The sequence below is a fragment of the Gorilla gorilla genome, chromosome 2 (genome assembly GCF_029281585.2).
Source record: "Gorilla gorilla gorilla isolate KB3781 chromosome 2, NHGRI_mGorGor1-v2.1_pri, whole genome shotgun sequence".
Lineage (NCBI taxonomy): Eukaryota > Metazoa > Chordata > Mammalia > Primates > Hominidae > Gorilla > Gorilla gorilla.
In genome coordinates, this window is record NC_086017.1 from 63,575,181 (window position 1) to 63,588,574 (window position 13,394).

The 13,394-nt window shown below is 46.1% G+C and overlaps 1 protein-coding gene across 5 annotated transcripts in view; it reads left to right on the forward strand.

The window, feature by feature from the left end:
- CACNA1D (calcium voltage-gated channel subunit alpha1 D) overlaps positions 1–13,394 on the forward strand; it is a 318,247-nt gene that overhangs the window by 201,654 nt on the left and 103,199 nt on the right. For all 5 annotated transcript variants that reach the window (XM_055382671.2, XM_055382674.2, XM_055382670.2 and 2 more), the window contains exon 9: positions 5,729–5,898. In XM_055382671.2, coding sequence (XP_055238646.2) covers positions 5,729–5,898 — 170 coding nt within the window. The remainder of the gene's footprint in view (positions 1–5,728; positions 5,899–13,394) is intronic.

Sequence of the window (13,394 nt, forward strand, 5' to 3'; positions counted from 1 at the left end):
GTCTGGGTCTGCAGTAGTCACCTGGAGCAGAGAGGGAAGCAAGCTCTGATGAAATGCTCTGGCCACAGCTCCTGTGGCTGCCCAGGGAATGGGTGTGTGCAGACAGGCCTGCATAAGACACTTCGCAGCTGTCCTGTTAGGCTGTTAGGGAGATTCCTTACTGAGTAATTGCTTCTCAACCAGGAGATAAAAGGGAATATCTTAATGACCTAGAGACAGAAGATCTACCACATGAGGCCTGAACACAATAAGGGAAAATGGCGAGCTGGCGGTGGAGGCTGCTCCAGATGATATGTCTAGGTTTGGGCACACTCATTTCATGCTTCTGGGTGATCCCAGCAATCGTGGGCTTTCTGTCCTATAGGGACATTTTCTGGCCTCCTGAAGGAGTAGGAGTAGGGCTTGTTTTGTTGGATACAATTTTTTGTACATAGCTTTCCTGCATGCCTATATGAAGTGGCGCCAAGGGGAAATAGAGACATGGGAAGAAATACATGAGAAATGGACAACATTGTCCATTCCTGCCTGCAAGGAGCTTACAGTCTAGCTGGTAAGCTGAAATGAATATGTAATAACATGAATTTGAATTTGGTTAGTAGTGGAGTTACATCTTCTAAGCATTCAAATTTTTTTCTATTTGGAAATAATTTCAAATATATAGAACAACCCCAAGAATAGAAATAGCACAGTGAATAATCCATGTACCCCTTACCCCAGTTCACCTAATATTAAATTTTACCTCATTTACTTTTTCATTTGTTATGTATCCATAAGACATGTGGACTGATTTTTTAAAATATGTTATAATTTATTACTGTCCTTGGTTATTTCAGTGCTCAAATTTCCTAAGATTTGGCTATTAGGAGCTACTTCTCTAGCTCCTGTATCCTTATGACATATCTCCATAATGTGTTTTGGTTTGTTTTTGTTTTTTGAGCACTTCCTTATTTTCTTCATCTTGTACCTACCCTACCCTTGCCCTGGAATCACCCAGTTCTCCAAAGTCCCCTAGTTCCTTTTGATGGGGAATGTTATTAGAGACCAAGATGTGGGTACCAGGTGTGCTTGTACCTGCCAGAGCATCTGTGCTTCTAAGTCCTTTCAACAGGCAGACCTAGGAAATATATGCATTTCCGTACACATATTCATACACATACTTACATTGATACATACACATACTCACATATCAGCCTCTTTTAAAAATCAGACATTGGAAATCAGACTTTAAAATAAACATATTTTAGAAATCATCAGTTCACACCTATACCTTCAATTCCAGTCCATCCCCAGAGGGTTCTTCTCTGTTCCGTGTTTCTGTGTCCCTCCTTCCACAGCGAGAACTCTGGCTCCCAGCAGCATTAGCACATGTACTCACTGGCTAAATCCTGTAATGTGTCTAAGATAGTTTCAGAATGGTCTCATCCATATCACTACAGAAAACAAAGCTACTGAAAAGAGTTCAGCATTTGTTTGTAGTTTATCCCTCACTCCAATCCTACCCAAGACTGAGAGCATGTCGTCAGATATTCATGAGCTATTTGAATTAGTTTTGTCTTTCTCCTTCAGTCTGGTTATGGTATTCATTTGAATTACAGATTTGTTTGTTTCAAATCACTTTCAGTTTAGGGGTATTTTCCCTTCATCTCATCCTTACTGACTTAATTTTTAAAAATTTAAGGTGAAGAACATTAACATGGTTCCCAAAGTCAAAACTATAGAAAAAGATATACTTAAGTGTCACTCCAACCTTGATTCCTTTGGCCTAATTCATTCCCATCTCTTGTTTTCTGCTCTTTCTTTTAGATACATCTGAGAGAAATATGCTCCTTTTATTTCCCAGTTTTTTGTGTGTAAAGGGTAGCACACTATATTGCTTTTTTTTTTTTTTTTTCATCCAGGCACTTCTTATTTATCTTTTGATCAGACACACCATAACCAAAATTCTGGTTTGGAACAAGAAGGCTCCTAGCATATAACAGTTGTTGGATTTTTAGTCACTTGCAAAAGTCTGTTGGTTTCTACCAATAGCTTTATGAAATAAGCTTTGTAAAACAATCTCTTAGTAATAGGATTCTTAGAATATGATGAATTCTTATGCAAAGTGGAGTAACTTTTTTTCCATCATTGCAAATTTGATAGAAGGTGCCTCGGACTTGAGGTGTGATTTTCAGGATCAGAGGGTCAGTTGTGATGGGAATGGGTTATTCTCAACTGAGCAGATAGTGTACAGGATTGGCAGTGGGTTTGCCAGCTCATTGCGGTCACTCTGAGCCTTGGGACCCATGTGTCCTTCTATGTGTCTCCCAATCCTGACGGGTTTGTGGCAGCTTAGAGCCCATTCACAGCTAGTGCTAATTTTCCTCCCTTTGATAATTTGAGAAAGCTCTTCCATTTGCCTTTTAAATGTCTCTCTTATGTCTGGATTCAACAACTATTATACATTTGAACTTCACGTTGATACCACTCTTTGTGTTTTCAAAGCCTTACTGAATGTCTTGCTTAATTCCTGTGAAACAGCGGAACAGGTATTGTTGTGTCTGTTTGGAAGTGAGGAAACTGAAGCTCAGAACACAGCAGTGACAGAGCTAGGACTAGAAGCCAAGTCTTCAGACGAAGAGCCCAGAGTGGTGTAGGAGGGCCAAGGATTTATCTGGGTTTATCGCAGGGACTCTACCTCCCTGCCCCCTTCCTCCATCCTGCCCTGTGGCCAACAGATTTCTACTGCATAAACCTCACCTCTGTCCACATCAATAAATAATACCTTCCTGCTAAATATTCAGCCATTCAGAACTGTCTCAAATCAGTTCAGAGGGTCTATATCAGCAGCTTTGTTTTATGAGCTTTTGTGATAGTGACCATCATTGTGAGTGGGCCATAAACCAGGACTTGGCAGGGTTTTTTACTCCTAGGAATTTTAGTCAGAGTAGAGTTTTACTTATGCCTGCTTAACTGTGTCCCCGCAGTGGAAAATGTACAACAGTGATGCAGCTTGTTAGAAATGGGATTTTTATATTTGTAATGTTAAAAAGGCATAACATATTACAAAAGAAAATTACGAAGATAGTAAAAGAGTTACCCTGAGAAGCTTAAGGACATTCATTTTATAATGTATGTAATTATACATTATAAAATGTATATAATTATATAATTATAAAAAATATTATAATTATAATACATTATAAAATGTATATAATGTATATAATTATGCATTATAAAATGAATGTCCTTAAGCTTCTCAGGGTAACTCTTTTACTATCTTCATAATTTTTTCCCAAGAACCCATATATGATATGGACCCAAAGTAAGAATACCTTGTTTGTATGTAACCATCTGAATTTAGTATGCTAAGTTCGGAATCAAAACATGCAAACAGATTTGTACTAGGATACTTTTTTGGTGAATAATAGAACTGAAGGTCCACTTTTCTTTGAGGTGTATTTAAGAAAACAGATTATATAATTCATTTTCCTGCAGACACATGACATTCCAAGCCCTCTTATTGTTGCTCAGGGATGTGACTCTGGATTGAGTGTGATTTTTTCAGAGTTCAGAGAGTCATTTGGTGAATTTACCTAGAGCTGAGTTATGTATTTCCCATGTGTCAGGAAACCCCGGAGGCCTAGAAACCCCAAACCGTTCTCAGGGTGTGGTACATGTGAATGGCGAGACACTGGAGTCCTTACTTCTTTGAGACAACAGGTGTTCTTTGGGCTGGGAGGTCAGAGCACGTGTCTGGGCTCAGATCGGCTCCTGCTCACTCTCTAGATCCACAAAGCCTGGCCTCCTTCCTTATTCACAGGGGGTGGAGTGGAGACTGACAGCCCTAACAGAACCAAGGATAGGTTCCAGGGAGTCTGGAAAGTGGGGTGATTTAGAAGCTATGAGAGGGATCCTTTCTTTTTCTTTTCTTTTTTTTTTCCTTTCTTTCTTTATTTTTTATTTATTTATTTTTTTTTTGAGATGGAGTCTTGCTCCGTTGCCCAGGCTGGAGTGCAATGGTGCAATCTCAGCCCACTGCAACCTCTGTCTGAGTGGGATTCTTTCTAATTGTGGGCAGAGGGTGGCACTTGGTGAGGATTCCAGTTTCTTATCTGAAGTATTAGTGTCACTGGGTGTGCAAGCATCTGTTCAGCCCCTCGACAGCCTAGAGTTAAGGGACGGGTGTGAATATGGGGTTAGTTTTGTTGCTGTTGTTATTATTATTTTTTTTTTTGGAGACAGCGTCTTGCTCTGTTGCCCAGGCTGGAATGCAGTGGCACGAACTTGGCTCACTGCAACCTCTGCCTCCCACGTTCAAGCAATTCTCCTGCCTCAGCCTCCTGAGTAGCTGGGACTACAGGCATGCACCACCATGCCCAGCTAATTCTTTTTATTTTAGTAGAGATGGGGTTTCACCATGTTGACCAGGCTGGTCTCAAACTCTTGACCTCATGATCCGCCCACCTCGGCTTCCCAAAGTGCTGGGATTACAGGCGTGAGCCACTGTGCCTGGCTGGGGTTAGCTTTATGAAAGCAGGTCACTTCCCCATTCGTGGGTTGGGTTGGGTTGGGTTGGGTTGGGTTGGGTTGGATTGGGTTGGGTTGGGTTGGCTTATCGAGGTAGGACCCTGAAAGAGACATGCTGGCTTTGACTCGGAACAAAGGCAAGAAGGCAGACAGAAGTAACCTGTGTCAGAATGTCAAGGTCTGTGTGCAGAAACTGCATTGCTGTAACCTCACCTGCTTCCTTGGCAGCTTTTTACTAAGTTTCTAACTCGCATATCTTGGCTCCTATAACAACTCACGGTTGGAGATGCAGATGGTTCCTCGTATATAAAAATTGGGTAATCGTCCACCTGACTCTCAGGCTTGCCTGAGTATGTGGGGTTTTATATATATGCATAGTCAGAGGCTTGCACACGTGGTGGAAAGTAGCATAAACACCCCACAATTGGGAACATTTACCTGTCTGCCAGATCTTTTCCAGGGCAGGTGTTCCTATAAATGGGCAGAAAATCATATGCCTCTTCCCCTCCTGCAGGGAAGACTTTTGGGGAAGACCATGACAAGTAGCAGGGGTTAAGAAAAACAGTAATGCTTCATCAGTGCTCGAGTTCCCATCTGGGAAGGGAGAACTGGGTTGTGGAGGGGGTGGGGACTGCCCTGACTCCGTGCACTGCTCTGGCCCGAACCTGCAGGTGATGGGTAGAGGAGCCTAGTGTGGGCACCAGCAAAGACTGCTGCCTGCTCAGAGCTCTTGGTTTGGACAAAAGGGGTAGCACACAATATTAATGCAAAGTTTGTCCAAAAGCATTGAAGAAGTTCTAAACTTGGTACTCTTTGACCACAGCTTGGCCCATTTGGGTCCCTCCTCTTTGAGGAGGCTCTGGGGAAAGTGGGGCATCTCTGAGTGCAGGCCGCTTGTTGGGGGGTGTCAGAGGCCTGCCATGACAGCACATGGTGTTTTGGGCCTAGGCCCCTTGAGATCGCTGTCATCGAGGGGAGTTCATTTTCTAAGAAATGATGCATGTGTGTTGGTGTGGGCTCTGCGACTCTGACCCCCACAGTCTTGCTTTGGAAGACACTGTCTTCTGTCCTGTCCAAGTGTGTGGCTCCATTGCTGTGCTCATGTGACTATACTCAGTGCTGTGTGTCCTGCCCACAAGACTGTTGTGCAGCAGGGCAGTGGCTCAGGATGCAGGTCCCCAAGGATGTCCTGATATGTGCTTGTCCTCTTTACCTCCTTCAGAGAATTCTCAAAGGAAAGAGAGAAGGCAAAAGCACGGGGAGATTTCCAGAAGCTCCGGGAGAAGCAGCAGCTGGAGGAGGATCTAAAGGGCTACTTGGATTGGATCACCCAAGCTGAGGACATCGATCCGGAGAATGAGGAAGAAGGAGGAGAGGAAGGCAAACGAAATAGTATGTAGCGCCTTTCCTGCCCCTGGCTAGACAGACCCAGTGTGCGGTTCAGACGCCTAGCAGCAGGCCTTCCTCGACTCTGACCCAGGCTGTGAGTGGGACAGGCTCCTCCCAGCCATCTGGTCCCTTCTGCCTGCACACATCACGGAGAGAACAGGTGCATTGGTGCTGACTCTGGATTTCTGCCTGAGGTTTGGGGTTTAGAGTTGTATTTGGTAAGGTGGCTTTATAGCCAAGGAAGGTCAAACGGACCCACTGTTGGCCTGGGAAATTCAGTAAGCGCATTTCTGTGCGGGCACAGGGGTGATGAGACACATATTCTTGTACCACAGGAGAAGAAGCTGTGGTGTCCCTCACCTCAGAGTGAACGGTGTTATTGGACAAGAATTTGAAGTGCAGGGTTCCTCTTGACTCTTACTCTTAGGCCACCTGACATGGCTCCTACATGTGCTATTCATATGAAGCCATATGCTTAGCCCATCAGGGGCTGGGAGGAAACAGGCTCACCATTCTAGGCAGGTGTTAAGGGGCATGTGAGTCAGTGACAGCTGCTTTGCTGTCACCCATCGACACCCCACGCTGTGACACTAAGCACCCTAGAGCACCTTCTGCAGGAGGCAAGGCCTGAGAACTCAGTCAATCACTGACATTAATTGCCATTGTCAACCACGGTGTCTCTTTCGCTGCATACTTTTCCCACAGATGCGCTCTTATTCTCTCTGGGGCCCTTTGTACCTCGGGTCAGAGTGGAAACTGGAATCCAGCAATGCATTTGACTGAGATGTCTGTGACTTGCTTCAAATCTAGAAGAGTTGGATAGGAAGGACCAAGAACATACTTCAAGGGCACATGTCCATTGAGAGGCCTGGGGACCCGAGGCCGGCCCTACGTTGTAGAAGATGGCCGAGCAAGTCCGTGCTTGAGCAGAGCGCCTTGGATGTTTTGCTCTCAGCAAGGCCTGTTGCTGGGTACAGGGGAAACCTGGAGCTGGAGAGGATGTGGAGTGCTGCCTCCTAGGGAGAGACAGACCTGTCACACTAAATGCAGCCCTGGGGAGCAGAGCTGCAGGGCACACATAGAGGGCAGGCACCGCCGAGGAGGGATGGAGGACAGGGCTGGAGGGAGTATTTGGCCTGGGCCCTGAAGGATGGATGGATTGCAGGTGTGACCATTCAGTGTCAGAAGAAGCACCCTGACCCAGGGGAGTAGCGTGAGGGAGGCGTGGAGGTGGACAAAGGCCAGGTTTCAGGGAGGAAGCAGTGGGCCCTTCAGCTGGAGCCCAGAGGGTGTGAAGGTCGGGGTGAGCTGCCATAGGAAGGGTGGGTGAGGTGCAATTGTGCCTCTTCTGGAGGTTGTGGAGTGTGTAAGTGGGTGCTGAGAGACCCCTGGTGGAGGGGCTTCTTGACTGAGAGGGCCCTTACTTTCTTCAAGCCTGGGCTCTGTGCCTCCATGGGGAGGGAGTGTGTTCCATGATCTCAGATGCCCCGGCTGGTGCAAACCAGTGTGCTGACTGAGAGTGGGCAGGGTCAGGCCTCTCTTCTCTCCCTCCCTGCTTCTTGCCAGGCTCAGGAAGGGGCCGGGACTTCAGAACCTGAGGATCAGAAGACTGAGGGAGGGTTTCTAGAGCTAACTGTTTGCTGAATGCAAGTTCAGAGTTTATAAATAGACATTCATGTGAGTCTCAGACTCAGCGATGTGCCTACGAAGTGATCAGATGTAAGAGTGTCTGCCTGTCCTCTGCGCAGCTCTCCGCTTGGCAGTTGAGCCAACCTGAACCCCATGGCTTTCGTGGAGCTTCTGCACCTGCAGTATGGCAACAGGCCATGTAGGTGCAGCTTGGAGATGCCTGCACCGCTCTTTTCCCCTTCACTTGCAAACTGTAACTCAGATGCTGACCTGCCTCATCTCCCCTAAACCCAACATGTTATTTGTAAATGAGAGGAGGTATGGCCCCTTTTTCTCAGCAGAGTATCTTTCTTTGCTAGTTTAGCTGTGTCCCCCAGGGAGCTGAGTGAGGCCTTCTTACAGGCCAGTGGCCTTTCCTCTGTTTATTTCTCCTCCTCTAGAAGTAGACAAGGATTCGTGTTCTAGTGTTGCTAACATCAGTCGTGGTAGAGTTGTTTATAGGGCCTATGATTTGAGGATTAAGGGTTTTCATTGGATTTAAGGTGATATCTTGAGGGTTAACCATTTTATCTCAGCCCAGCATTTCCTATGACCTATCACTGTAAAAACCTGATGATGACAGAAATCAATGACTCTGCCTTTCAGAGAACTTGCCATGAGGGGAAGATGGAGAAGGAGTGGCTTAGTGTGAGAAGCTGATCCCGTTGTTAAGGCCCAGCACTCTGCTGTGTGAGCCCAGGAGGGCGTGATGATTCTGGCTGGTGGGAGTGGGCAGGCTGCGGTGATGTGAGGAAGGCTCCGTGGGAGGAGCAGCCCTGGGTGGCAGAGGTTGGGGGTGGGGGCTTTTTCAAGCTGGGGAAATGGCACAAACAAGGTGTGCGAAGTGACAAATATTCAGGGCCCTTAAGTGCATTGCTCAGTAATATAATCTAGGAAAAAAACAAAACCTGTTTAAAAGCCTTGTAGATCTTCAGAATTCACTCTCACTGGGGCTCCCAAGCCCATAAAGCTGCACTGTGTCTTGGGAACATCAGCAGTATTGTTTCTGCTATGCACCGTGATGTGTGACTCAAAATGATTAACTAGCTTAACGTTTGATCCAGAATAGCAAATATTTCTGTGGTGCACCCTTGTTCTTTATGGAGCTCGTTTTGCCAGGTGCTGGGGTTTCCTGTGGAGTGAGGCTCACAGTGCTTCCCGAGTCATCAGATTTCCAGAGCCTTGGTGATGAGGGTTTTAAATAAAGACAGAAATCTTGGCTGTGGAGGCCATGATGGGATTTAGCTGACTTGAGAGCACCAAGTCTCCTCCTCCTCTGAGGAGAGAACCTCTCTGATCACAGACCTCAGCAGCCCAGACCCTCTGGAGGAGACAGAACTGTTGAGGTTTCCCTGGGGCCTCCTGCGGCTGCCAGCCATTTTCTTCCTGTCACAGCCAGAAAACCACACAAGGAGAGGGTTTCAGTGAGGCCCACATGGTCCTCCTCACCAAATAAACAGTCCTGGATTCACCACATGCACATGCCAGGTCTGGGGCCGTCTCTGTGCATCTGATTAGCAGGCAGTAGAAATGTGGGTGTTGCCAGTGTTACGGTGTCTGCGTCCTCCCTGGGGGTGTGAGATCACCCCACGTGCCTTCCACTCCAACCCTGCTCCTCTGTTACCTCTTGAGAGGAGGATGGCGCAGGGCCCGGGCTCCTGACTTTGTCCATAATGGCTAAGGATGCCAATTCAACTGATAGCCCTTTTCAGCTGGGTCCTGGATGTGAGTTGAGCAGTTTCCTCCAAGACCTTGAGGATTGAAGTGACAGTGTGAGAAGAAATGCTTCCTGATAGCCGAGCCTCAGCCTAGATGAGCAGAAGTGGGTGTGGGAAGTCATTAATAACAGCAGATGTCTGTGAGCTCACAGGAGGCAAAGGCTTGGGCTGGAGGGCATCTTGATGCCCCTTCTCCGGATGTGGCTGCAATGGAGTTTTGTGACTTGGAATTTGGACTTTAGTATTAGGCAAATTACTCAACCTCTCTGGACCCCACTTTCCTTGTCTGCAAGAAGGGGATAAAGATATATCTCCCCATGGGGCTGTTGTGACAATTGAATGTTCTGTGACTGGTAGGAGTAGTCATAGTTGTAGTATGTGCTGCTGCTGTTTTCATCAGACACCAGTAAAAGTTGACCTCAACAGAATTTTAGGCGTATAAATTTAGGGGGTACAAATACTGTTCTGTGACATGGATATATTACATAGCGGTGAAGTCTGGGCTTTTAGTGTAACCATCACCCGAAAAGTGTACATTATACCCAGTAAGTAATTTCTCATCCCTCATGCCTCTTCCACCCTCCCACCCTTCTGTGTCTCCAATGCCTATTATTCCATCCACACCCTATGTCCATGTGTACACATTATTTAGCTTCTGCTTATCAGTGAGAATATGCAGTATTTGACTTTCCTAAACATAATATTTTTGAAGGTTCTGCTAGACCTCTAACCAGCCTCAGGGTGGGGCCTCCCTCTTAGGACCATTGCCCTGTGCTTTTCTGTTCAGAAACTATAAGGTTCTGAAGTATTGATGGAAAACAAATCTGTTAACTAGGTCACTTTCGAGATAGGGCAGCACAGCTTTCAGGCTCTTGAAGTCCATTTCTAGTTTGGCGGTGCTTGCTGTCAGAGAACAGATGTCAAATCAAGTACTTGGAGATGCGCTCACATTATCTCTTCTCTCTGATCTGCTAAATGTCACTGCCTGCATCTGCGATGCCCAACACTGGCTGTACGCTATAATCACCTGGGGAGCTTGGATGCTTCTTGATGCCATACTCCACCCTCTAAGACTCTTGATTAATCTTGGGGTGGGAGCCAGGGGTGGCTCTTTTTCATTAAGGTTCCCTGGGGATTCTAATGTGAAGCTAGGGTTCAGAACTCCTGAGTCCAGGATGCTATCAGTGGCTGAATATCACACTGTTCCAGGCATTCACTTGAAAGAAGAGGAGAGGCAATCAGGCCTCTAACTGAGCTGTCTGGTGACTGGTGACAGGTAGCTCCAGCTTTGTGCATTCATAGAATATTTAAAATGTCAATTTCATAAATTTGCTATTAGAAAGCTGGTGTTACACAATTAACTGAATGGACAAAATTCCCTTTGAAGTGAGTTCCTGAGCATTTGGTAAATTTTCAAGGATAATTTATTTAACTTTTTGCTGAGCTTCAAGTTTCTTAAGAAACCCTGCCAAATCTCAAAGTGATTTTTTTAGACATATGCAGCTGCTTCTGAGTTAACAATGGAGTTTTGCTAGGACCATTAAAATCTGGAAGCCTAAAATTCTATTTTAAACTCTTCTCATTGTCAGTGACTAGTCTTAAAAAAAAAAGCATTAAAAATGAAATCATTTTAAAGGGAGCTCATTCTAAAATTCTGGCCAGAAGAGCAGGGCAATTTTATTGTAGGAACTATTAATGATTAATAATTCCTCTAAGTAAAGATATTTGATGCCCAAAGAAAGGGAGGGGCATACCTGAAACTTCATCTCTGACCACAAGGGCAGCCTCTCTGTCTTCTGCTTCTTCAGTGGTCCTGGAGGCTATGGGCACTGCCCCTGCCTGCCCGGGGACTCTGCCACCCTGGGGCTTGGTGGAGCAGGTTGCCCTAGCTGCCTCTCTTTTGCATGTGCTACCTAGTTGCCTCTTACTGCAATGTTTGCTTTGGGGGTGGACAGAAAACCAGGATGTTATAGCTGGTTGCAAGCATAAGGCATAGCAATTTGCTGGTCCTGTTTTGAAAGACTGTGTTTTGAAATTTTGATTTACAAAACTGCTTTCATCACCATTGAACTACCTCAAGGCACAAGTTCAAAATGGAAAATACTCAATTAAAAGCTGTAAAGCAAACAGCAGCGGTTAGAGTGGCATACGGTAAATATGCGTCCAGGTCAAGAGCCCTCACTGGAGAGGCAGCTGGAAGTGCTTTCACTGGGAAGTGGGAGGGCTGACTCAGGGGCTGGCCCTAGGGTCAGTGGCTGGACACTGTCTCCATTGGGGTGGCACTGGGAGTAGTTGTCTGGACAGGCAGACTCTCTCCACAGGGGTGATAGAAAGCAGTAGTAATTTCTAAAAGTGCCTGCATGTCTGCCATCACCTTCAGCCTCCTAAGAGCTGATGGGAGCTGGACTCAGGGACTGTTGCCCCACTGTGGAGACAAGGAGTGGGTACTCCAGCCAAGTTTGCAGTCTCAAATCAGGGTTGTTTTATTTGTTTTTAATACATTTTAATTATGGAAGTAATATTTGCCTACATAAAAAATTCATGTAATTTCAAAGTATATAAAGTAAGAAAAAAATTCTCTCTTCCTTCTCCTTAAAGAGAGGCAGACTTAGAAGTTTGGGCCTCTACTTCCCCACCTCACTGCACATAATACATGACACAGACCGCATGCATATAGCTTCCACCCTAAGATGCCCAACACAGGTATTTTTCACTGAACCATGTACCACAGATATTTCCCATCTTTTTAAAGCAAAATGTTGGCTCTTTTCAATAAATTGCCATTATAAAAACTGCTACAATGGACTATGCACTCTACAGCACGTGGACCTCTACTTTATAGAGGTCTCTCCACCATGAGACCATCAGCTCCGTGGGTGCAGCAGGAATAGGGTCTGTTTCTGCCCTCTGTTGTGTGGCTGCACCCAGCACAGTGCTTGTCCCATACATGAGCATGCCATTACTTCCTTCTTGAATGAAAGAACGTAGAGTAATAATAACTAGCATTTGTCAGGTGCTTTCTGTGTGTGAGACACTGTTCCAAGGGCTGTGGGTGAATACATTCATTCTTCTTCACACAACTCTGTGAGACAGGAACTTGACAGATGGGGAAACTAAAGCACAAAGCAGTTCAGTAGCTTCCCAAGGCCATGTGACTTACGTGGCAAAGCTGGGATTTGAACCCAAGCTGTGCCACAGTCTGCAGGCTAACTATCATTAACCCCTGCAAACACATGCCCCTGTGTCTGCGTGCTCGTGTTCATGGTTTTGTGGGAGAGGATACAAGAAAAGGGTCTGCTGTGTCAGAAAGGATGCACATTTTAGGAACGTGAGTATTCTGCCTACCCATAGTGTGCAGGTGTCTGTGCTGCCCATGCCCTTGCTTACTCCAGCATTCCTGCTGCTGTCTCACACTGCCTCGCACAACCCTCCCCTAGAGCACAGGGTCCGTACTCTAAAGACTAGCTGGCTTAGAGTGATCATGGAATCATGGGGCTGCAAGGGGTTAAAGATCCTAGAGTCATTTCTCTCGTGACCTGGTGGTCATGGGAGAGTCGTAGTGATGACAGTAGTGGTGGTTGATTGTGCCTTGCCAAAGCTGGGCACATTGCTTTTATTACCGTCTCCACTGTTCACCTCTTACAACAACCTTACGCAGTACAGGTCCAATTATTATTGACATCTTACAGGTGTGGAGGAAACTAAGGCTTCCACAGTATCAGGTAACCTGTCCACGGTCTTCTGACACGGAAGTGACAGGGCTGGGGTTAGACCTGGCCTGTCAGAGTCCAGAGCCCACCTTTTGAACTCCCACCTGTCCTGTCCCATATGGTAGTGCTGTTTGGAATCACATATCCAGTCTGTACAGGGCTCCTGACTCCCCCTAAAGTGCCTTTTCCTTAATACCCTACTTAGATGGGAAGCCAAACCCTGGAAACCTTTATCTAGCATGGGTTAGCTGGTTGTTGATTTAGAACAGGTTCTTAAAGACAGGTGTTTGTGTAATAGCTGTGGAAAGGGCACTTCCTCTCCGCTGTTCTGATGCTGAGCTGGATTCCTAGCAGGAGGGGTCTGGGGCAGGCGGGCGTCCATTGCGTGAGGCAACCTGGCTGG